Source organism: Lissotriton vulgaris, chromosome 3_1 (genome assembly GCF_964263255.1).
Source record: "Lissotriton vulgaris chromosome 3_1, aLisVul1.2, whole genome shotgun sequence".
Classification (NCBI taxonomy): domain Eukaryota; kingdom Metazoa; phylum Chordata; class Amphibia; order Caudata; family Salamandridae; genus Lissotriton; species Lissotriton vulgaris.
Genome location: NC_141689.1, coordinates 1,249,047,701 through 1,249,073,536, shown reverse-complemented (window position 1 = coordinate 1,249,073,536; position 25,836 = coordinate 1,249,047,701). Strand labels below are relative to the sequence as shown.

Genomic DNA, 25,836 nt, shown 5'->3' with positions numbered 1-25,836 from the left:
CAGGACCCACCAGCCATCCTAATCTGGCGGTGGGTCTTTGGTCAGTCCGCTGCGGATTTTCCGCATCCTCGGGGCCGGCGGTGGCTTCCGCCGGCCCCGAGGATGCGGAAAATCCGCAATCATAATGACCCCCATAGTGTACATCTACTATGTCCTGATGACACAATCTAAATAATTTATGGGGTGGAAATGTCAACAGTAATCCTAGATTAGGACTGCATTCACAATATTCAGAACTGCACATGGAAAATCCAGTTTATTCATAATGCTGTTCTTGAGTGCTTTGCGCTGGCAACCAGTAACTAATTTGTCAATGAGTTGTTGTATATTGTTCTTTTTCACTAGACCCAACTCAGGTGCACTGCACTGAATCATGTATTCTATGGAACGCTATTTGCCTATTTTGTTGTCATTTGCCATAAACTATTTGACATTTGATTATATTTCTCACTGTGAGTGCTTTTACTGCCATTAATTTGTGTGGGCACACTGTCAAGGATCCCAAATACATATTAATGATATTGAGTGATTCTTCCTAGAGATGCAACTTTTATTTGACACTGTATAGATTACCCAGGTTCTTAGGATCACAGGGTTGCCCCACAGTTAATATTTTGCATGCACTGTCATGGGCATGTATTTTCCCTTGATAACAACATATTGCAACTATGCTAGTTTACATGTAATTATAATTATTATGGTCAATGGATGTATCCACAAAATGTGTTTATTTTTGGTATGTAGTGCTAGTTCCGTCATGTCACAGCACAACCAAAAAGACACAGAGACGTAAGGGGATAAGCAATAGTCTTATGAGCCGACAAAAAGATAATATTGACAATAGGTCACATGACTTCATAGCTTCATAGCTCTGATAAAGTCTAAAAGCATCTGTGAGCATTTATGGTTTCCAGGCCTTTTTGTGCCGTTAAAAATTATGTTCAGTAAGAAAGCGTTTGTGTCTCAACAGATAAATGAAGGATTTGTTTAAATTGATCGATCTTGGGCGTCTTGTTCGCTGGTATGGTACTACCTGGTTGGGAAACCTCCTAGTTGACTCTCGATAAAGGGCCTTGTGAACCTGACATAAGATCTTAAATGAAGCCCTCCGATTGGTCAGCCATAGTGTTCATTATGTTTGAAGCCATTTATAGAATGGACCTTATGGTCTTGTACTCTTTAGAGTTTGGTCATAGTCTTTAAACGAAGACCCCATATATTCTACTACAATTCTTTTAGAGGACCTCCCCGACTAGCACAAGGGCAGCCATTCAGGGCAATAGCAATAACAAGATTCCAAGAAGGGGTCAGGCAGTGTAATGCAGTTTTGGTGACGCTGTTGTCCTGAGGATTCAGTAATAAATTGGCATCAGTTTGAAGGGGAATAATGTCAACCCCATGAAAGGAAGCCAGACAAAAGGAAGCATGGCATGATCATTAGCTTAGAGGAGAAGGTTTCAGTTTGTCAGGTTATAACGTGGAGCAAATTTTGTTTCATTCTGTTTTCTACACTTGTAGTACTGTCCATCGCTTTCTGATCATCACATTGGATCTTCAGAGAATTTGATTAGCAATAATCTGTCATCTGTCTACATGTGGTATCGTATATTAAGTCTCTGAAAAAAGTTTCTGAGAGGTATCGTGTGGACATTGAACTACAAAGTAGACAGTGCCTACCCCTACTATAAGGCAGAACAAGCCTTGGCATAACTAATAGGTCTCGCCTTTGGGATCTTATGCGTTTAGCCATGCAACAGTTGATGTTGTTGCACCAAGGATATTGTGCTGCATAACTAAATGCTTATAATGTCCCAAAAGCAAGACCTAATCCCTATGCCAATGCTTGTTAATTGTTGGTATCTGTTTTATGGTTTGCGACAACCCATAGCAAATCACAAATAGGAATGGAAATGCCCCTCTTATTTGCAATCCAGAAAATTTTGCAAAAGCCCTTTTATGAGTTGAAAATACTTTTCCATTTTTGGAAATAGTAAAACGATATTTTAAGGCTGCAAATGCGGGATCACAGGCTTATAAGACCACAAAACACCTTTATATATCAGAATCCTGTCTAGGAGTGGGTTCAGATACATTTTTGCTAGTGTATTATTTATGTAGAACAGCCCAACCATGCACTGGCAAGATATTTCAGTGAATTAAACACTCGTTGTTGAGATCTGTGTCAAACTTGGTAGTCACAAGTTTGAATCCCAAAAGGATGGGCGTTGATGAGAAAGCAATAAGTAGAAACGCGACTTGCTGTTACTATTGCTGCATAGCACACACCACAGCCCACCGCTGGTATTGCAACTCAGAAGTAATTAAATACCCCTGTAAATGCACCTCTATCTTTCTGCATCATCCAGTGAGTTACTACCAGGGCACAAACAGTCATGACCAAGCACCTCAATCCTGACCTAGATAACTCTGTAATCCCAATACTAGGACTCAGCTCTATCCGAGCCCCTTAATGCTGACCTACAGCACTTCCTGCTATTCAAATACTAGGACAGCCAACACAGCTCTATCAAAACACCTCATCCTGACTAACGGCACTCTCCGACACACAACGGAAGGACACTCAACACAGCAGTTTCAGTGCACTTACATGGTAGCCTACACTACTCCGATAACCTTTTTAGTGCACCTCAAAAGTGACAGCTTCCCTCTCACCTTTACCATTCTGCTATGCCACACAGGCCCTCATCAGGAGAGATCTGCAATTCCTGGTGGGGCTGGTAATTTGTTTAGCCAGCCTGTCACGGTTCCCCGTAGATTTTGACTGTTGAATACATCGGAAATCTCTGGAAAAAACTGAGGATGAGAAAGAGGAAATACTTAAGGAGATCAGACCCAGATTTCTAGATTCCCCCTGTAATTCCTCATTCCGAATGACCTTCCCCTACACCTCCAGACTGCCTCATCGCTCCAGGAATTCAGGTAAGGACTCGAGATTTGGCTGTTCAAATGAACAGATCACCTCGAAGCAGCTTGCAACTCCAGCGCCTTGAGACTCTCAGTGGTGATTTGCTGAGCTTTATAAATCCTGAATTATTGATTGATTTTCCTTGGAGTTAATGAGACCTGTTTGGAGGTGTAGAGGGAGGTCGTTCCGAATGAGGAATTACTGGGGGAATCTAGAATTCTGGGTCTGATCTCCCTGAGTATTTCCTCTTTCTCACCCTCCGTTTTTCAACACTGGGGGTAAGGAATTAAACCTTCGCCTTCGCCATTTCTGATTTCTGTCTTTCTCTCTCGTACTGACGCCAAGAGCTCTCCTAGTGAAACTGAATCTTGAGCACACCTTGCTAAAATCTCCTCATAATTTGAAATCACTGAAACAATGTGAAAAAGGCTGTTGAATTATGAGTAGGATGACAACATTAAAATTCATATTTCAATTGCTGCTTCAGTGCTTGCACAGAAAATTGAGGCTAAATCTTAACTTTATCCCACTTGAAATGTACATTTCTTTTTCTACATGTAAGGAGATTAAAAGCATGCCATTGAAGAAGAAGCAACTTCAGTGTTTGATATCAAATGTGGTCAAAAATGAAGAAAACAAATATGTCATAGTGGTGGGAACCTTCGCCCACCTCTGCTTTGGGTGGGAATGTAGTACCTTACCTGCAAACTTCCTTCGATATTTCTTTTTCGGGCTTGAGGGAAAGAATCCAAGTACCTTTGAAAAAAGCAAAAGATTGCAGAGTTTAGTCAGACTTCTAGCATGAGAAGAATTCAGAGGTGAACACTATATTGGCTAAAGTACCATATGAGAGTGATTCGGGCCTCTCACTTGGGAGAGGGTAGCCTAGTGTTGTGATTGTTAATGGTAATTTCAAACCAAGAGATGTCTCATCCAGGGTCGAAATGGACACTAAGGCAGTGGCAAATAGGCCAGTCTGAGCCAGTTTTATGGCTGTGTGAGCTGGTTTTATGATGTGGTGGGTTTGTTTCGTGACCGTTTGTGGGCTGGCGCTGTAAACAGGTTTAAATAAAATCTAGACTGCAATAGGTAGCAGCAGTGTGCAGCAGGCTGTGGATGCTGTTATCTCAACGCATGCAACGTGGATAGACCAATTGAGCTTTGTGGGTAAAAGATCAGGGGGGTGTCAATGTACACATCTTTCTGATAGAGAAGGAACACAGTGAATTTCACTGTCACATTTCTCTAATATTTCCCACACATTGGCTATAGCCAGGCACAAATACCTGCAGCTCCCCACCACTCAAAGACCACCCAAACAGCATGCTTTAACAAATTCCTAAGTTGCTCGATTTACAAATGCTGGACTCTGTGTTTTTTACTACCCAGCTCATAAATGTGGGCCACTTTCATTCCGGTGTGTGGCCTATCTTGTACCCCAGCCCTACCCTGTCCACTTACACTGAATCAGTTACTAATGTATTCACTATTTGGTATGGCAGCTGGACAGCGTCCCAGATTCCAGCCTCACAACTCTGAAGAGTGACCTTCCTGCAGAGGCCCATCTTGTTACAACCTTTTATTAACACAGCAGCATCATATATCACTGACAGAACTCCAATGGCTACCTCTGCCCAGACACATCATATTCAAGACCTGCTACATCCTCTACATGGCAGGCAATGGCAGCACTCCAGCATAACTGACAATCAACACCTAGCATGGCATTACCAGCCTGGACAGAAGCAAAAGCATGAAGGAAAAGAGAAGATACCAAGTCCTCTCCTGTTATGAATCCAGAGCTTAGAATGACATCTCATTCAGAAAGACATTTCTCTTCTCCATTTTCAGAATAAGCTGACGACCGATGTTTTCAAACAGCACTATGCCGCAATTTACCCACACGTGGTGCTGTGCACTCTAAGGAGCTCTCCACTATCAGACCCTTGTCGTTCAAATCCACCCAATGCCCGTCTCTGCCTACCTCACCTTCTCCCACTCTACCCCTTGAACATGGTGCCTTCTGGATATCACTTCCTAACAGCTCTCTTCATCTGTCCTCCTCCCATTTACTTACTGTGCCCACCTGCTTCCTGTATTGTACACTGTCTCTCATTTTATTTATTTAATATTTTTGTAAACCCCTTAAACCTTAAATTGCCCTGTCAGAGCAATGCTGTATAGCTTTCACTGCTTTGTAAAATGCAAAAGGACGAATGGAGGGGTATGGTATGCGCTAAGTTGTAAGGAAATCAAACAGTAAACAGTAATATAAGAATAAAATGTTCAAAGGATATAGGGTAACAACCACTCTACGTTGCCAACTATGTAGACAAAAGTCCATATATATACAAAACTCAACAATCAATATCCTGAGCAAAGAAAGCGTCCATAATAAATTGATGAGTCCACATTGTCTTTCTTCATAGAAGTCTTCTTAGATCTTGTTTATTCCAAACTCGGTTCCAAAGTGGTTACTTTGGCTATCAGCAAAACAATATTTATCCAATTACTTCAGCAAACAGCAAGACAACTCTTAGCCAAAACGTGTTTCGTCTCAGTGGAAGTATCCACTGACTTCTTCAGGGCTAAAATTAAACAGGTGAGCCCACATTATAACCAATATGGCCACAACAAAGGTTGTCTGTATATTCAATAGTTACATAAAAAAGGGCAAAGGCAAAAGGCCACATGACTCGAGTATGTATTATACACAAAAGAGAAAGTAAAGCAACAGATACAGAAAAGGGTATATCACCCAGAAACACCAAGAATACTACCTCAGAAAGACACCCAGTGAGTGCCTGAAATAACAGAGATGGTGCTCTGTATAAACTAATAACCGAGAAGGAACCAATAAACTAGTGCACACAAACAAGAATCTTAGGAGTATCACACTCCACGCAACTCACCAACTTCTGCATATAGTCTGGCAACATCAAGAGTAAACTTGTGTCCTCATATTCAATAGTAAAAGTCCCACAATGTCATCTAAGCGAAATCCTGTAATATAATACGCTCAATCATAAGCTATAAGCCTATCTTAAAAACACAAGCCATTGGGTATATAAATCATCACGAAATTCGGGAAATACTAGCTATATAAGCAAAGTGTAATAGCAATTTTATGGGTAAATCAAGCACCGAAAAAAATGAGTATCCAAGTGTGACAGCATATCCCACCAAGCCGTCATAGTAATTCCTCCCAATCAGAAAAAAATAAACTGAGAAGGCAACCCGCCCTCAAAGACATCATAATTGCTGTTACCTTGAAAGCTCCGGTCTGTAAGAAGAGTACTCCTCGTGTAATGGTGGCATCTGGCACTCGCGCCATCTTTAAATGTCTTTAAATACCCATTGGAATTAGGGTAAAAACAAAAGAGGGACTGGACGCAAAACTAGAGTAAGGTGTAATCAGTAAAAGCGCTTTGTAGTTAGGTTTGCACCATACAAGTCTAATACCTACATATGCAGTGCATAATTTGGAAAAGAATGAGTGCTGGTACCCAAAGCTTTGTCCAGAAGCCTGTGCCGAAGCCATGAAATTTCAGCACACCTAATACCAATGCTGCATAGTATTGATTCCATTTCATGCATCTTTAATCCATCACCAGGCAGTCTGTACTCCTTTATCTCATTCTTGCATGTTCCTCCTATCTCCTCTTGTGATTTTTTTTTTCAGTCTTTCACTTTGTTCTTCTTTTCCCTTTAGTGTGTTTTCCTTCTCTTTCTCTCAGTAAATTTCTAATGAGGAAAAATAGGAGCCATTCCTCAAAAATGAGGCTGACAGGCTTATTGGCATCCACCGGCTCCAATTAAGCACTGTACATACATATCCATTTATTTATATTGTTTATATCTCTACGTACAGTGAACCAGCATTCTCACCTCACGCTACAGCATCAAAGGTCACAGATGCAACAGGCAAGATAGCATACTTTACATCAGGCGCACGCCGACCTGATCACCTGAAGACGACTGTAAGAAAACAGGCCATTTTGCAGAGGCCTCCCACTTTTTGCCCCATTTGGATTTCTAGATGCTCATTTTTGACTTTGGCAGTGCACTGAAGCCTGATAACCAGGCCCCAGTGCTAGTGCTCTTTCCCTAAAACTGATATGTATGCATTGGTAACCCCAATTGGCAAAGGACTTTAACCTCCTTATATGTACCTAGGGATCACTTAGGCCTGAAGCGTTGGGTGTGCTACCCTGAGTTACCCAAAAAAACTACTGACAGCGGGCCTGCAATTGCAGACTGCAGGAGCAGTGTAAACTGTTGAACTCAACTTTTCCCTCACCATGTGCGGCAAAGTCAAAGTACTATTTTTAATATATGCCAGTCATCCCTAGGGAAGGCCTCTTAAAGCCCAAGAGGAAGGGGGCCTTATATTAAAGACGTGGACATGTAAGTGCAAGCTTATATGTCCCTCCAGTGGCCTTTACCATTATAGGACACTATAGGTGATAGACGGTCCATAAAATAACATGGGCTGGCACCATGGCAAACCCGAGGTTGGCAGCTCCATTATGGTACCACCTAAATATGTTGTGTTTGCTAACAAACAATGTGCCTCCTCACCCCAACACGAATCTTGTGTTGAGGACGATGCAACATGCACCCAGATCGCTACCTTATTGGTTGCCCACCAGATTAACCCAAACTCCCTGTGCTCTGGCAGACAGCTTGCTCTTGCTGCCACCAAGACAGGAACTTGACACCCTGGTAGGAGGTATGAATTCTCACAGGAAACAATGGACAGGCTCGCTAGTGAAGTGGCACATCAAGGCGGTGAGTTTCAAAGGCTGAAACACCTGTGATAAGCAACCGGGCTGCCTCCCAAAGGAGGAAATAGTCCCCATGCATATTTGCACCCGGGCAGGTGAGAAAATTAGGTATTCCGGAGGTGTACACCCCCAGAAGGCTAGCCACACCTCTAGGGTGGGCTCTCTGGTCTGTACAGCTAAGGAAGACTTCTGAAATTTTTAATAGTGGGTTCTGAATAGAAAAGGTGACCTAAAACCCTGGATGTGGTCACCTCAGGGGTGGATTAGCCATCGGGGTTAGTAGCCCATTGGCCACTTGCACCCACACCTCTAACACCCATAAGTCTAGGATTTAAGGGCTACCTCTGACACCAGAACCTCAGTTTTGAACCAACCTGCATCGAAGAGGACAAAGAGGAGACCCGAGGCTACAACAACAGGACTTTCACAAACCAAAAGGCGGATACTCTGCACCTGTGGTAACACTCCTGGAACTGCACAACTGAGACTAATCCTAGTTAAAAGCTCAGTTCCCCCAGACAGAGGGACCCCTGTGAGATCCAGAAGCAACCTCACGCTCCTGTGGACTAGTGGCACTAGTCTTCTGCAAACTGCAGGTAAAACAACGCATCAGATCCGAAGAATCGCTGGCCATCGGGCCCTTCAAGCGATCACCCAAATCCAGATATCTAGTGCATTGTGATAACTGTAGTCATTCCCTCCATGAAGTTTCAGGCAGCTACTGTGTTACCCGGGACGTCTGGATGTCGAAGTAGCCATATGCTGTGCTTACCGCTGCCAAGGCTTGTTGGTCACCAGTCAGGCAAATGACTCCTCTTGATGCTGAATCCATCACTAACTCCAGAAAAATGTGTCCAATGTCAGCAGCTGCCCCTTTGATGAGATTTTGCACCCTGTTTTCCGCAGCAATGTGTGAGCGGTAAAAGCAGCTGCCCCACAGCTCCCATTCAGCATCAGGAACAGCCAGGACAACTTTGCACCCGGGCTCTACAGGCCAGGTAAAATTTAACTGACTGCCGTGGCTTGGTCCTGGGACTCGCATCATCTTCACCCTCCTTGGGTTCCACACAGCTCGACCTGCAAGTGACCAATTTTTACTACCACTTTTTCCCATTGACCGCAGTGCAAACATTCTGCCGTACTGAATTGTTGTGATTTATGTTTTCTTCTAAAATCCATAACTCCAGTTATGTCTATCAAATAACATTTATTTTGGGGTCTAAATTAATATAAAAATCTGCTTTATTTTTATACATTGGTGTCAGATTTCTTTCAAGTCGTGTTAATTACTTGTTGTCCCTGTTATTATTCTTAAATGCTTAACACTTGTTCCTATAGTACTGCCAGACAGCTCTTTGCCACTCTACCAGGACTGAGCTAAAGATTTATTTTTCTGACTAAAAGGACCATCTTTGGGGTTTGTGAAAGTACTGCATGGGGAAGCATAGCCAGCATCACCACATAATACTCCACCTGCCTACAGAGACTGAATCTTATACCTTGTGAAAACTGCTGGTCAGAGCACACTGTGTCTATCCATGTGCCCTAATCCTCCTTAGGAGAGTACGATTACAATGCAAATGATGACTGATACAATCAGGCCAGAATATATTTACTCATCTAATAACTAAAAATATGGGAAGTACGTTATTCTTCCAATCTCTATACTGAATGGACCAATATCCATTCAGGGTTTTGAAAATACATAGGACATTGGTGGCATCCTCAGAAAGCTTTTGTTTTATTTTTTTGGGTGGTGGACTTGGGGACGGGAGGAAGGAGAGATGCCTCTAGTTAGTTCTTGACACAGAGCCCCACCCCCTCAATTGCTCCACCCCATTTGCACACAGTGACCTAAAGAAACACAGAGGCATGACAGACTTGTGTGATCATGTGACGGGGGAGTACACAGGGTCTGTGACTGGTGTCACTTGGAAACCATATACTGCAATCACAAAGTATAAGCATGCATTCTCTTTCTATAATGTCTCAAGCAGAATGTCTAATGAAAGCTAAGCAAAATACAGATGCCTTTCTGAGCAGATTTGGTTTGTGTGTGTAAAGATGCTTTTACATGATGGAGCGGGGCCCTTATATTGTAATCCCCTAATAAAATCATCATACAGAATCCCACACTAGTCGTACAAGCCTTTGATTGTCAACTTAAAGCATGTGGAAGGAGCTAACGTTAGCAGTACATTTCGATTAATTGTGAAACCTGTAAGGCTCCACAAAAATGAAGATGATATCCAAGCCATGAAGGTTTATTAGCAGATTAGTGAAGTCACGAGTCAAATTAGTTGGAAATATGTCATTGCAACATTTACATTGAAATTATCTAGCAATCTGAATCTAAGTATTATAAAGAATAAAAGATTAACTACAAAGAGAAAGCAGAATACACAAAGTAAGTGTTGCAGAAAGAATTTCCCTATTCTAATTAAAGCCATTAGAGGAACTGGGGATTTCTAAAGGTCAGAAAAAGGAAGAAGGTGCCAATATCATATGAACATTAAGCTTCAAGGGAAATGAAAAAGTGTTTGAACATAACGTTTTCCACTCAGAGTGGGGAATTCAGCAGAGTACAGAAACAATCTTCTCTCCCAAAACACTGAACATGGTCTGTCTAAACTAACATATGGAACACAAATTAAAGCAACAGAAAACTTCTAGAAACTGCCAGGTACAGAAAATTCTTCTCATCATCTCCACATCCGCAGCTAAAATTTCCTTACTGCACCTCACTATCAGTATAATAGAAAACAAAGAACTTTTCTTTAAATAACAAAGAATCTGATAGCATATATGCAGAGGAGGTAGAAAGCAACTACTGACAAGTATTTGCAAAAGTGCAACGCATGCACTTTGGACCTAATCACAGGCTAGGTTAATATTAAAAATCAAAATAAATGTTAAATGAATACAGTTAGTGTAAGTGAATACTGAGTACATTAAAGGGAGATATACATTTCTAATTGAAATGTATGTGTGGATTACAATTTGATTATATGCATGGCCCTTAACTAAAGGTAAATGCGGCCACCTAATATTATTCGATTTGTATAGTGCACACATATCAATGGTTTTAACCCATGTTAAGTATATATCTTGCGTGTATATGATAAAGGGTGGAGCTCTAACCTAATGCTGTTCCAATACCCCTTCTGATGGCTAGGATAGCCATCACATAAATCAAGAGAACCTTTCCAGAGACCATCTCACAATGAAGTTGATTTTTCAACATCTTACGCCTTGCCATGTCCAACACCTTCATTTCATCATAGGCTCTACACTGTCCTTCCTCTTTTTCCAAATCTCTCTGGCATTTAACACACTTTCCTGCATTCACCACTTTCTTTGATTTCATGTAAGTAAATTATTTAAACATAGCAAACAGACAAATCACAAAAATCAAAATAGGGCTCAATATAGCACCTAAAAGTCCACTACTTATCTTAATAAATCAACTACCAACAGTAGCGAGTGCCTTTCCAATTGCGTGCCATGCGTCTGGTGCTACCAGATCTTTCAAATCTTGCTTCTATCCAGTAATATTCTTTCCAAACCCATGTATGTCTCTACTCTTATCTGGTATGATTTTGCAAAGCCATAGACCTGATAGCTAGCAGTCAGTCTTCTGTCAAATAATCTTTATTCAGATGCACAAGGTATCCATAAAAACACAATGTATATCATAGAGCATATTGATACATAATAAAAATGACAGCAATAAAATCCAAACCAGTTCAATGGTTTCTTTAATCAATACAGTACGTTCTGAACTATGGTGCAAATGTATTCTGTAAGCACGGGGCTTCGAGCCAGGACAGCCATTCTAAAAAATCACCAACATGAAAACGTATCTCATCATCAGGGAGTTGTGACAAAAGATTAAAAGCTACCCTAAAGTCTCTGATGTAACAGATTGTAATGGGTGAAAGCAGGCAATGCTTCATGTACCCGATATCAAAATTACAAAAAAATGTAAAGTGCTACATAGTCTGCCTAGATCTCCCATCACAAAGGCAGGGGCTTAAATCAAGATTCTTCCGGAAGACCAGTGGGAAGCCCAGTAAATATCTAACTGAGCCAGCATAAAACTGAACATTAAGCTGCGTTCCCTGTAACACATCGCTCTAGCAAGATCTCTGAGGGGAGGGGGGCTTCTGAAACTATATGCATGTAGGCAGCTCACTGGCCTTCCCCTTTTCTGCAATCACTCCAGGACCGGAGTGGCCGTAGCAGGCACCAGGCAATCCCCCGGCGTGCCGCACAGGTGGGGGCCCGGTTTTGCGCCCCTGGGGACTGTTTTTGTTACGGGGCCGTTTTTGCAGCTTAGCTGCAAAATCGGTCCTCTAACAAAATCGGCCGAATACAGGCCCCGGCAAAGAGCTCAGCAGCACCCACAACCCCCCCAGTAGGGGAAGGGGGGGGGGGGGGGGGGTTGCAGACAAGCACTCTTTGCCAGTGCCGGTTTTGGTTCCCAGTCGGCCCTGAAGCACTCTTGTGGTATAATCAACACTGTATAGGGCTTGCTGTACATGTTTTTTTGTGTATATTGGTATTACGCTCAGGATTTCAGGGAGTCCATAATTATATCACTGGTCAAGTTTGCATACTTTTTTTTCCAAACTCCTGGTCATAATAAAGTGGGGCGTGCTCTAATATATTCTTCTACATATGGGACACCCAGTTCTTCATGACAAATTACGTGGAAGGACAATATAGGGGCCAACAGGATCAGTCTACAAAACCAGTTTTCTTCATGCTGGATGGCATCTCTCTTAGAGATTCCCCACACCCCTCTCTCCGTATGTGGCAGCCAGAATACACTGCATTTTATAAATATGCAACAGGGGGATAAGAGCACCCACTCCAAATTGTAGGGGCACATTTATGAGTGACCCAATGGCTCTTGACAATTTCATCCAACACTGAGTGATATGTGATGACCACTAAGCAAAAGTGACACCTAAATATGAAAAAGTGCTAGTGTATTTTAGGCTGTTTGAACCAACAGACAAGGTTTCAACTGCTGTCTCTTGGGGCCATGTGCCATGATATATAATTTGGTAAAGTTAGTTTGCAAATCCAATATGTCCAGAGTCCACAAAGGCATGCACAAGAAGATGCAGGACTTTTGGTGTTCGTGCATCAGCTCTGCGGCGTCCACATAGAGAAGCAATGAGAATGACAAACCTTTAACTTTTGGAACATAGTGCGTAAAAGACATTAAAAAAAGGGTGCAGCTTATTCACATATAGAATAAATAATAGAGGTGCTAAAACACACCCTTGCCTCACTCCATAATTAAAATCAGCATCACCCGATACATCTCCATGAGTGCTAATTCAAATTCTCGCTTTCGTGTCCCTGTGTAAATAATCTAAAAAGTGCACCAGTGCCTCACCCATCCCACAGGAAACAAGATTAGCCCATAGCTTTGAGCGATTACACAATTGAATGCTTAAGTCAGGTCCATTAAAAGCCAGGCATAAATGAAATTATTTGGGTACAGTATATTTCCCAATGACCAGATTCAGGTTCACACAGTGCTCTACTGTCCCATCCCAGTTCCTAAACCCGTATTGATATGCATACAGCATGGATTTGTCCTGTGCCCAATCCTTAATTCTGTTATATAGTACTGTGAAATAGGAGATAAATCAGGACACTCCAGAAGAAGTTGTATGAACGCCAGTCTTTTATTAGTCTTCAAGTGTCAGGAACATGACCCCAGCCACAGCTGGTCCGTAAGGTCGTCTCTCTCACCGCCAAGGCGCTTCCCATGGAACGTTCACCACTGCGGCATTCTAAGTGATGTCACAGTGGTGCCAACCAAGGTGATTGCAAAACAGGGGGTGGGGAAAAGGGTAAAGGTTCCCCCTAGGGCAGAGGATACCACAAGTACCCTTCCTAAAATGTTACTTTTAGTGTCAATTAGGGATATAGGCATGCAGCAACCCGGCTGGGAACGGTCTCCCTAACTCCCTTCTGAAAAATTGGAACCAAGATAGAAGTTGTCCATTATTTTGGAAATGGAAAGTTAACAATATTATGAAAAACATTTGCTAGCAGGTGTGCCCAAAAGTTGGGGCTGCACTTTATAAGATCAATTGGAATACCATCAGGGATGGGGGCCTTACCACAAATAATCTAGTTTATAGCATCTTCTACCTCACTCAGAGGTACCCGGATACTTGCGCATTTATTAGGAACTGCGGGACAGGTGTGGGGGGGGGGGGGGATTTCAATCATGGCAGCTGCAGCACCACAAATATTTGTAAAATGCACCTCCCATATCTCACTAGGGATATGCCAACTAATTGTGGAGACTATTTGATTCCTTCATCTCATTTCTGTTACTGCAGACCAAAAGAATGTACCATCCTTCTGATTTGCTACAGATACTAAGGTTTTCTGCTGTTGAGTTAGCACCTCCCCACTCTGCCTGGTAGTGACCTCCTTATACTGTCTTCACAGGGAAGCCACCCTCATGGCTGCCCTAGGTTTCATTGTGAGACCCCTGCGTAGTGACAAATTAACTGCAGAGCACTTGTGGTAAAACCACCTAGGTTCATTGTTTGCGGGCCGGGGTGGTTTTAATAAAATCTTCCTAATGTTGATACAGGGTTTATTAAAAACACCAACCACCTGATGATCCATATCTTCTTCCACTAGGCAAGGCTCTACCAGTTCCATATTTTCCTTAATTCCTTTATTGAAAACTTTGAATGGATCCTGAAACCTCCAAACCAACCGTAACCCATCTGTAGATGGCTCACGGTTACAGGCTACTCGGTACACTCTGAATTGTTACTTTGGGCACATTAAGAAGGCTACCGCAATGGGATTATGATTCCCAAAGTTTGAGGGAACCATTTTCCAATACATCAAAGGCTCTGTCAACTTGGTCGATATAAAAAAGTAATCAATTGTAGAGGAGCAACCTCTTCCCCTCTAAGTGGGTATTAATACATCACCTGCTGTGTCCATTACGGTATTCAAATCATGGGAAGCCAAGTATGACATCAGCTCTAAGCCTCTAGTGTCAGCGCAAGTCAAGGGGTTTACAGAGATATTTGCCACAACTCCTTTGACAGAACTCACAAAATTAGTCTGAGGAATGAGCCTTGCATTAAAATCTCCTGCCAAACAAAGCTCAACAGAGTGCCCTTTATGTACAACATTGCTCAGCAGAGAGGTGATGTAATCAAATAAATTTGGAATTTGCTGTTGGAGGTATTGATAAAATCATTATTAGAAAAGGTGATTAGATACAAAGTTGTACCCTTCATATTTCAAGACCTGAAAGCTATTATTCGAAATCTCGATTGATTCTAGCACAACCCTCAGCAGAGAGGTTCACCCATGTGGCTAAATCGCCAACGTACCAAATCAAGAGGTAGTTGCCACAATCCTGTAGCACTGAAAGCCATCAGTTATCAAATTCTGAGTGGCCCAAGTTTCTTGAAGCATGATAATATCATATTGTCTTATAAAGATTGGCCATGCAGACAACACTATTTTTGATTAAAGCCCTGACACATCCCAACTTAATTTCTTCAATACAGTATCACACAGGCCCCTGGCGCTGCCAGAAAGTGGGGAGGTAACAACTTTGGGCACTTTCCCTATCAAGATTACCGCTGCTTTCTTCCTAGTAGCAGATATATGTTCCAGCCATTGTACCTCATCAAGCTAACCTAGGGCAAGGAACCTGTTCTGACAAACTAATAGAGACCCAGGATTATGTCGTACAGGAAGCTGATCATACTTGGTTTATAAAAGTAACCAAAGAGGAGTACACACATTCTGGTGCCAAATACAAGCTATATCCTTTTGTGACTTCTGTATTTTTGTAAATTTTTCACACAGGATGGTTTACGAAAATGTACTGATTCTGTCCCCATCAACATTCTTGCTTGATCGGCCTACCCAGCCAGCTCTCCGCACACTTATGATTTCATTCATCCACTTTGGGTTAAAATGTCTGTGCTTGACAAACCAGTCACTGGTTTAATTTCGTAGCTCCTCCCTTGATTCCTATTGGTCAGGCCTGAGAGGGGGAACACCTGCCAACAGTGAGACATAGGGGCATGCTGCGGGGGCAGATTCAATGTCTCTTTATTGGGATTGAGGCAATCTACAGTTAGATCTTGATTAAACACTCTGTCCCCAGATGGTCTAAAATTCGTTGACCTTATATGGTCAGTACTAGATTTTACATAATTCTTACAAGGATTCTGTGTTAATCCAGAGGGTTATGGAGGTTCAATATCATTAACTGTCACTTTGTGACAGGTGAAACCTTCTGTTTGTAATGATGATGAACCTCTGTTTACAAAGGCATTTAGCTGGTTAGGTACTTCTATCAAATTGCTCTCAATGTGGTCTAAACACTCTCTAATTGGCTTCAATTTCTACTCTAAGATGGCACAAAATTTGTAACATTGGGTATCGGGGTCAAAGGAGTTGGGAGTTACAAGGGTTGCAGAGTCCGACGTCTGAGTTGACTGTGAACGGTCCTGTACCTGAAGCCAAGGGGGGAGTTGTCACTGATGCTGGGCATTATTTTTGCCTTTTGCTGTTGGGAGTCTTTCCTGTAAGCTTTTTCCTCTTAACAAGAGGCCCCAACTGTGGTAAAGTATTGGGAGGATTATGAGGTTCCTTGTCTGACCCTTCATTGCCATTCAAAGGGCAATTCACGGGACCATGGATGTCATGTGTAGTACCAATATTTGTCGGGGACCCAGAATCAGAAGACCTCGGTACACTGCCAGTGGTAGGGAAGCACCGTCAGATTCTGGTAATGTAGGACAATGTTCTAATGATAGCCTGCCCAGTGTTCTCTCTCTGTCTCAAACACCCTCGCCCATTTGGCCACTCGTTTCCTTCTCGGCCCGTCTAATCAGACCGCTTAGCCCTTCGCCAGGATCAGGATCAGCAACCACTTGTGCATGTCGCTGGTCCTGTTTAGGGACTTCAGACTCACTCGCTAGAGGCTCAGGACTCACAATAATTTCACTCAATTTAGGATCTTGAACCACAAATGGAATCTGAGGCTCTCGAGCACTCTCTTCACCCCCCTCTGCTCCTTTGGGGTGACCTAAAAGCTGTTTTTGTGGATCAGAGACAGGCGTTGTCACTTTCTCCAGCAGATATCTCACTCGCTGAGTATGCGATGCATGCTTCCAGGTAGGCAGTCCTCCACACTTCAGAGCTGTGTTAGACACAAGGATCACCTGGAAGGGTCCCTTCCAGTGGGACTCTAGGGACGACTTCCAAACATGCTTTTTGATGACCACCCAGTGTCCTGAACTGAGGTCATGACACTACTCCTGGTATGGGAGAGCAGCGACAGCTCCCACCTGATGAGAGGTAGAGCTCACCACATCAGCAAGCTCTTTGCAGTAGTCAAGATTCATATAATCTATGATATTCACAAGTGCATAAACAGGCACAGCAGGCAGCCTTATGGCTCGGCCCATGATGATTTCATGGGACGATAATCACGTTTGCTGGTCAGGAGTACTTCAAAGACTCAACAACACCAATAGCAACGCTAGCGGCTGCTTCATAGAGGTAGACACAGACACCTTCACCAGCCGAGATTTTAGCATTTCCCACTTTCACAGAAGATAGAAAGTGCAATCTTCCATTCCCAACAAAACAGTTTCAGCAGGGAAGACTAATACAAGTTTTATTTAGCTGTTTGTGGGCCTGTTTTGTGGTCTATTGGAATGTTTTTAGGTTGCAGCCTACAAGACAGCTGTGTGTTATGTGTAAGACATCTTGGGGAGTTTCAAAAAGTTGAACTTTGGATGCATTCTGCCCTTTGCTTTGCGGTTTGTAACTTATGTTTTTGTGCTTTCAATTTGCTGGCTTTGTTTTCTTTAAGTTGTCCAGATTGAGTTTGTACTTCCCTACACCAAAGCTGTGTTTACAGTATTCTTCCATGAACTTGTTTTCTGTAAGAAACAGGCCTATGATTTTTTTTTTTTAAACAGTTTTTATTAAACAGTTTGCAGAGTATTTCAATGACAATGACAATGAACTTTACTCATCTTGTAAATACATTGTTGCCAGAAGCAAGTCTCTGACATTGTATAAGGACCAACACCTTCAACACATTTCCCCTTCTCACCCCTCCCTCTCCTGCGGGGGCACATTGCAGAGGATTATATATCATGTTTTGCTCAATCACTGACATCGGATTCTGAATCTTCAGGCGGAGGGGGTTCACATATCCCTCCTCGGTAGGTGTTCCACCCCCCCCCCCCACACCCTCTCCCACTTTTTCGGGCATCCCCTATGAATATAGGCTGACCGCTCTGCAACCATGGCTAGGTCCATATCTCTGCACCACTGAGTGAGAGTGGGCCCAATCCTAGAACCCCAGCGCTGCGCGATGTAACTTTTGGCGAGTGTCATACCTAACGTCACCCAGTCCTGGGCCGTCGTGTTTAAGTCTGTTGGGTCCCAGATATTGAGTAGGCAGCACCTCGGACTTGGCAACACAGTGATCTTCGTCACCTAGGAGAGCGTCCTCATTACTGCCATCCAGTATCCCACCAAATTAGTCCAACTCCAAATGGTATGATAGAAAGTTCCTGTTTCCCCACATTCTCTAAGACAGTGCGGCGCATCCGCCCTACCTATCCTGTGGAGAAGTACTCTTGTATAATACGCGTGATGCAATATTTTGAGCTGCACTAATCGTAGCTTGGAAGCAATGGCAGCTTCCTTAGGGGAAGCGAGCGCCTCTCTCCATTCCCCCTCATCGATTTCTCCTACCTCTTGCTCCCACTTAACTTTCAGGGTCACTGTAATATCTGGTCTATTGTTTATTATTTTCTTATATGTTAGTGAAATTGCTTTTTTCTGTAGGTGATCAGTCAGGAGTCTGTCATCCAGTGGCGAGGATTCTTCCGGGTTCGAGTCTGGTGGTATCAGTGTCTGTAATGCATGTTTAATATGTATATATCGGAACTTCTCAGTTTCCGCCAGATCATATGTGGCTTGTAGGTGAGTGAACGTGACCACCCTTCCTTTCTGCCATAGGTCCCCCACCGTCGACATACCTATGGAGTCCCAGGCTCGGAATCCTTTCGTATTTCCTAGCATCCCCAGTCTCTTCGTGTCCCACAGTGGCGCGGCCTTCGCGACCATCCCCTCCCATCCTAGTTTTCGCTGTGCCTCGAACCACACACGTACGGTGTGTAGTGTCGGTCCCATGATCGTTTGTTTCCGTTTTTTATTGTATAAGGCGCTCATAATCCCTGTCGGCCCCAGGAGATGTCTGTGCAGCCTAAACGCCGGGTATTCCTGAGGAACATGTAGCCAGGAATTAATCGCAATTAATTGGGAAGCCCAATAGTATGCTTTAACATCTGGCAGGGCAATCCCGCCATCGTACCAGCTTCTGGTGAGTTTTTGGAGTGCTATACGCGGAGCCCTCCCGTCCCAGAGTAACGTTGTTAGCGTTGCAATTATTGCTCCAAAGTAAGCCGAGAGGACCGGGAATGGCGTATTTTGTACCGCGTAGAGAAATCTTGGAAGCGCTACCATTTTAAAGAGTGCCGCTTGGCCCAGAAGTGTCAACGGCAGCGTGCCCCAGTGTTTAACGTCTTTTTTTAATCTCGTCAGGGGTTGCATTAGATTTAATTCAACGAAGTGCTCGTGATCGTGCGTTATAAATACCCCCAGGTACTTAGGCCCAGTGGTGACTATCTGCAGTTCGCATCCTCTCGGCAGTCTCGGCTGGGGACCCTTCAGAACATACAGCAACGACATGTCCCAATTAATGGTGTATCCAGACACCCGCCCATAGGCCTGTGATTCTTGTTCTTATTTCATCACATTTGCTGGGCATTCAAAGACTGCAGTGAAATGTTAAGCTGTGTCTTGGAGAGAGCCTGATGTTTATTTTGCTTTCGACTGATTTCAAAGTGAGATCGTTTACAGGAAAGAGGAATGTAGAGTACTTTCTCTATGGAGCCTGTTTGTGCCCTTTTTAAAAAAAAATATTTTAGACATAGCCATCTCAAAAGGTATCTTGGTATTCAGCTAGACAAAACATTTGCTTTTCATTTGTGGGGCATGAAGTTCACTATTGGCATTGTCAGGGTGGGTGGAAGCATGAAAGTTTCTAAAATCATGTTTGAAAAGAATTACTTATATAAAAAACTTGAACTGATTTAGTCTGATGTACTAGTTACTTGCTTTCTTTCAAGTGGGTTAACTTGTAAATAAATGCTTGACTGTTTTCAACAGGGGACCACATGAAAAGTTCAGGAGGGCATTTTCAAACCGCACAGATTTAGCCTGAGTACTAGTACTACTAAGATAAAACAGTTCTGCATTTTAATGAAATACATTTTGGGAATATTTGCAGAGACTTTTTCACATTTAGCACACTTTTTGCAAAATTCCTCTTCTTTGGCGAGTTTATTTAATTTATTAAACTGCCTTTTTAGGAACAAAATACAAAACTGCATTTCAATTTCAGTTTCAGCCTAACATACTGTTGAAAAATAATCGACAAGCATGAACATTACTGGCGCCATCTTGCCTAACAAGAAGCCACTGTCCACACGTAAACGGCATCCATTTTAGATGCCGTGGCCATCTCGCACTTTGCAAGGCACCTATGATTCACCCTGACCCTGCAACCCTCCCCCGGTGCCCTGATTCAGCATGACCAAACACACTAAGATCATAAAACCTTGTCAGCCTGACAAGGCCCCGGAGCCACTTTCTACCATAAAACACATTTGTCCTTTCATCCCCTACACATGAGCCGGGCCTTCTGATAACCCCCAACTGCACCTGGCCACTTGATCCGGTCCCAGACTGTAAACCAAGCCCTGTGGACGTACTTTATTGCCCCCACACAGCAAGACTTGTCACACGAACAGAAATGCTTGATCTTATCACTTGCACAACCTTTAGATCTGACCGATCCCACGCACTTTTATGTCCTATTGGAATGTCCAGCTGCAAGATGGCAATCATCTGTTAGATTTGGGAGGGGGAACGGCAGCTGGTGGGTCTGTGTGGGAACTGGCTGGAGGCAAGAATTCCAAGGATCTTTGACCACCAATAAAATCACTGTAAATCGTATAAAAGGACAGGCAGCAGTGAAATTGTCAGAGCATCTCCTGAGAAATTCTGTGTGTCTGAAGCGACGTGCTCTTCTCTAGAGTTAATAAATCTGTTCTTTACTTTTCAGCTTCCAGCGCCTGCCTCTTTATTTTATTAATTAATAATCGAGTGGATTAGAGGCGATTAACGCCAAGCAGTGCTTGAGGATATCTAGGGAAAAACTGCTTTTCTACAATTGGCGTCCCAACGCGGGGCCCATCAGCGACACGTGGGTCCGGTAGAGAGGTCCTAACGACGGGGTGAACATCTAAAACAATTGGAGTATACCTGCCTTGAGAGGACCCTCGTCTGGCTGCCGATCGAATGAACTTCACCGATTCTGAACGGACCTCTCTCGAGTGACCTGCGGTCCTGACTGGGATCCCATAGGAGTGCTGCGGTAAAATTGGAGTAAGAGGACAATCGGGCGCTGGAAGGGGAAGGCGAAGAACTGTCCACGTGGTCCGGGTAAGGTCGTGATACACAACTATTGAATTGTTTGATTGATTGATTGATTGATTGTTTGGTTCGGAAAATACTAGTATTACTCATTGATTGGTTCGTTTAGCCTCGTTCGCTACTCGATATATTGGTTCTATTTGAGATATTCTCTGTTTGCAAACAGTGACGAATAGAAATATTTTCTCCCTCTTTGCAAACAGCGAAGGATAGGTAGTGCGGACCTTTGTCCACAATTATTTGAGATCTTCACTTGTCCGATTATACGTCACGCCTATCTTCTCCCCACTGATTGGTAATTGGTTCTTTGGTTATTTGGTTATTTAGTTCTTAGGATATTTAGTTCTTTTTGAGATATTCCCTGTTTGCAAACAACGAAGAATAGGAACATTCTCTCTTTGCAGACAGCGAAAGATAGGTAGTGCGGACCTTTGTCCACAATTATTTGAGATCTTCACTTGTCCGATTAAACGTCATGCCTATCTTCTCTCCACTGATTAGTAATTGGTTTAACCCGGACCATTTATTAGAAGTAGATCATCCGGCTCCACCAGAGGGCACCCCTAATAAAAAGGACACGTATGTCAAATACGGATTAGCCGCTGTAGCTTTTAGCAAACTATGGCATAAAACTCACTAGGAAAAATCGAGTAAAATCAGTAGGCCACTGATGGGATCTTTTTACCCCGCTAAAATAGAAATGCTAGGAATAGCCCTTCACGAGAAATATGGAACTAGCATCATAAAAGCTGCTTAAATTGGTAGGTTTTGAATAATGGTTACTATTTGCAAATAGTAAAGGACAGGTAATGCAGACTCCTTGTCTGAATTTAGGATTGATTGAGATTTTTATCCATCATGCCTGTCTTTTCTGAAGTCATTAGAAAAACGGTTGTTTTAGCTTGAATTGTTTGTTGAATAAAAGGTATGGTACTTGTCCCATAATGTATGACTCATTGAGGAACAAATACGTAAAGAAGGAACTCGAATTTAAAAGAGCAAGTAAAATGAAGTAACTCGATTATAAAAAGTTAAAAAGATGCAGTACGCAGAAACAATGTCGAAAGAATAGTCAAGATCTGTTGTATTTTACACCCCTACAATGTAAGCAATCTGTAAAGATCGTGATATTTAGATACATCAATAAAGAGGACAGTAGATCGAACCTCTTTTACTTAGCAGATCCTTCGGAGGAGCAATAGCGTGTTTTTTTTCAAACTAGAAATTTTTAGTTTCATTACAGCTGTAAACTTCCCAAAGAAGTACCTTAACCCGAAATATTGTTAGTTATGAACCCCAAGTGCATTCTGGTCTTTGGAGTCCAAAACCTCGTAATCTTTGTTTTACACACCACGTGTTTCAGAGGAGTTTTTCAAATGCCTCTAAGCTTCACCAAAGGAACGCCATCCAGTCTAACATTAGGCAGGAGTAAGTTATAGACGTATTCAGTAAAAAGGAGAGAAACATCTTACCTAAAACATATTTGCCTGCATGGCCAAAGCCAGGGCTCGAAAAACATTGCAAGAAAGCCCGGTTTAAATGTTAGCTTTTGATGTCCTTGCACAAGTCATATGATTAGAATGAAATTTTTTTTAGGAAAGTCCTGCTTTGTTTTCAACCTCTCGTAACCTCCTAACGTAACAGTCATCCGTTTAGATTATATTTGACAACATTTCTAGGCACTGTATTTTAGCAGTCGTGCACAAATGCATATTACCGGTTTTTAGAAAGGCACAGTTTCTTTTGCGTGTTATAGATTGGTATGCCTTGCACAAACATTTCAGGCATGGCCTAGTCTGTGTTTATGGACCCCATGAATAGGTCTGCCATAGGTCTGCCAGCCTTGGCAAATACGAATCTGTGATTTTCTGGCACAACTGTGCTACCACGCTAGAACTGCACCGTGTCCTCCACCCGCCTGAAAAACTGATCTCCATGCAGACATCACACAAGTCTGTGAGTGGTCTTACCGTGTAGCAAAAATACATACCATTAAAAACACGAATGCACCCAGCGAAACTCGCTACCCCATATAGTTTCCCTGCTCTACGAATAGGAACGGCCCCAGGCCGCTGTAGATCGTTTTTCTCCAAATAAAAACATGGATCCATCACCCCTCACCTTATACTGAGTACCTCTGGCTTCTGACCCTTTCCTACATACGGTCTGTTATACCGTACTCGGACGATCTATGTAGTGAGCATCCTATCATTGGTTATCCCAGCCGCACTAACAGTTCCTCTGGGCTTCTATGCAGAGATGCCAAGGACTGCATCCCAAGAGATAAGTCAGGTACATGGTAAGTATAAATATTCTCGTTATAATGCGCGCTGGCATGCGTTGAATGCTGCCCCCTCTTCTCTTTTTCTTTAGGTTACATCGAAGGTTCCGCTGAAGAATGGAGAAGGCCTAAACGCACCGTGTTCCACGCGAAAAATAGGCCAGTACTGTGAGATGGTACGTTGTATGCAGAGACTATCTCTGGGAGCGTGAAAAATTGTATAGTATGAATGCGTCTGTGTGCTGATTTGTATGGTATGAATGCGTATGTGTGTTGTACACCTGGGTCGATAAGAGAATGTTTTTTGTATGGCTGAAGTGTCGATCGAACGGTTAATGGGATGAGAAAAATAGGCCCGAACATGGTACCTACATGCGAAAGACGAATAGAAGTATAGCACATTCCTTACTTAGAAAGGAGTCTCTCTCTGAAGCCAGTGATTGTGAGGGTAACCCACATCAGGAGCTTGAAGGATTATTACAACCCGACGAGCCCGACTCCAACCGATATCCCAAATGTGCGACCAAAGTAATGCGCACCTGTGAGTTGATTTATGTGCTGACCAAATAGAGAAATGCAGAGTACACAGGGTTGGGGCTCATTCAAATCCTCCTCCACCCAGAAGTTAGAGATATTGCCATGTTTTAGATTTACCCCTTCTTCCATCCACGTAGAAAAATAAGAATTGTGCTGTCACACGTCCGACTGACATCCCTTCTTTACCTCAGCTTGGATCATCATTGCTAGATGTTGGGGGACCCCACCGTGAGTATAAGTACGACTGGACTAGTGTCCGACCAATTAAAAGGTAGTAAGAATTTTCAAATTAGGCCACCAGCTAAAATTGTCAACTATTAGGAAGAAAGGAAAGTAAAGAGCCTGACCACCGAATGAATTATGTAAAGTACTGAGAATGTGCAACATGCATGAAAAAGTCTTTGTGTCCCAAAATAACTTTGTGTTTCGTCTTCGGTTTTTGTACTTGATGTATGTACTGTCACGCCCTATTTGATATTTGTGTGTACCTAAACTATGAATTTGTTTTCCCTCAGCTTGTGTGTTTTATATGTAAAACCGACCCGTACTGTTCTATGTTGTGTGTGCACTGAATGGCCTATTATTGTATACGTTCTCTCTCTCTCTATGTTGTACGTGTACTGAATAGCCTATATATTGCGCACGACCCTCTCTCCCTCTGAGAGCTCACTTTTGAATAAATGACGACGCTGTACCTCACCGGTACACGTCTAATTGGCTTTAAACACGACAGTGTTTCAATAAATTGACAGAAACGAAATATCATACTTTGCCATTTTACTACCTCTCCTTTCTGTAAAATGATGGAACTTAATTGGCTGAGAAGGAAAGGACAGGTAAGACGACTGATGTCCCCTAATTCAGACCTTAAAAAAGAACGATATGTCAATGGCTTTTTTGTTTTAGTACCTTAGTACTACAACCTTCATTGTTCATATTACCCCGCCCATTGCACAAAAGTAGAGTGACCAAACGTCCCCGTTTTTCCAGAATGGCCCCAGTTTTGTACCAGCTATCCCAGAAAATCTTAAGAAATGTAGCTCATGACCAGGTTTTCAAAAAGATAAATTGTCTAAAACTGATAGAAGTTAGCCGTTGTTTCCAGAAAAGATTTAATTGAGAAGTAAGCCGCCTCGTTTAAAAACTTGCAATTTATGTAAGTTCTTACTGACCGTTCTGTAGCTCTCTGCTAAGGAACGCACTCGTAGCCTGAAGTAAGATTGTAGTCCTTCTCCAAATTTTGTGAAATGTCCCTAGTTGTTTTAACTTTTGGATTCCAGTCACCCTAGATATAAGTTGTACGGATATCGCCAGTTCCTCGATAACTAATGAAGTAACCAGATTGTAAAAGTTGATGCAGAAATTAGAATAATGTTTATAAAAATTTATTTGAACCAAAGTAAAAGGCATGTTGTAGTAAACCCTGCTGAAAGAGTACTGAAACCAAAATGTTTAGCTAAAAAGTAGGAAACATTGACAGGATGGAACAATGCTTAGCCTGTGTCCTTTCTAGGAAGAGTACCTATAAGCCCATGATAGCAGCACTTCCCACTTTTCGTAGTTAGCAGACCCTGAAGAAAAATATAGCTCAACAGGAATTGTTTTAGAAAGACGAGTCTCTGCCGGAGGAGCCGGTTTGAATTTGATAGACCATGTAATTGATAGATATCAGATTTCTTGCCACAACTGCGAAATCTAAC

At 42.6% G+C, this 25,836-nt stretch overlaps 1 protein-coding gene across 4 annotated transcripts in view; it reads right to left on the bottom strand.

Moving 5' to 3' along the window:
- LOC147727746 (uncharacterized) overlaps nt 1-25,836 on the bottom strand; it is a 493,048-nt gene that overhangs the window by 264,666 nt on the left and 202,546 nt on the right. For all 4 annotated transcript variants that reach the window (XM_086961752.1, XM_086961750.1, XM_086961749.1 and 1 more), the window contains exon 2: nt 3,628-3,682. In XM_086961752.1, the coding sequence (XP_086817878.1) occupies nt 3,628-3,682 (55 nt within the window). The remainder of the gene's footprint in view (nt 1-3,627; nt 3,683-25,836) is intronic.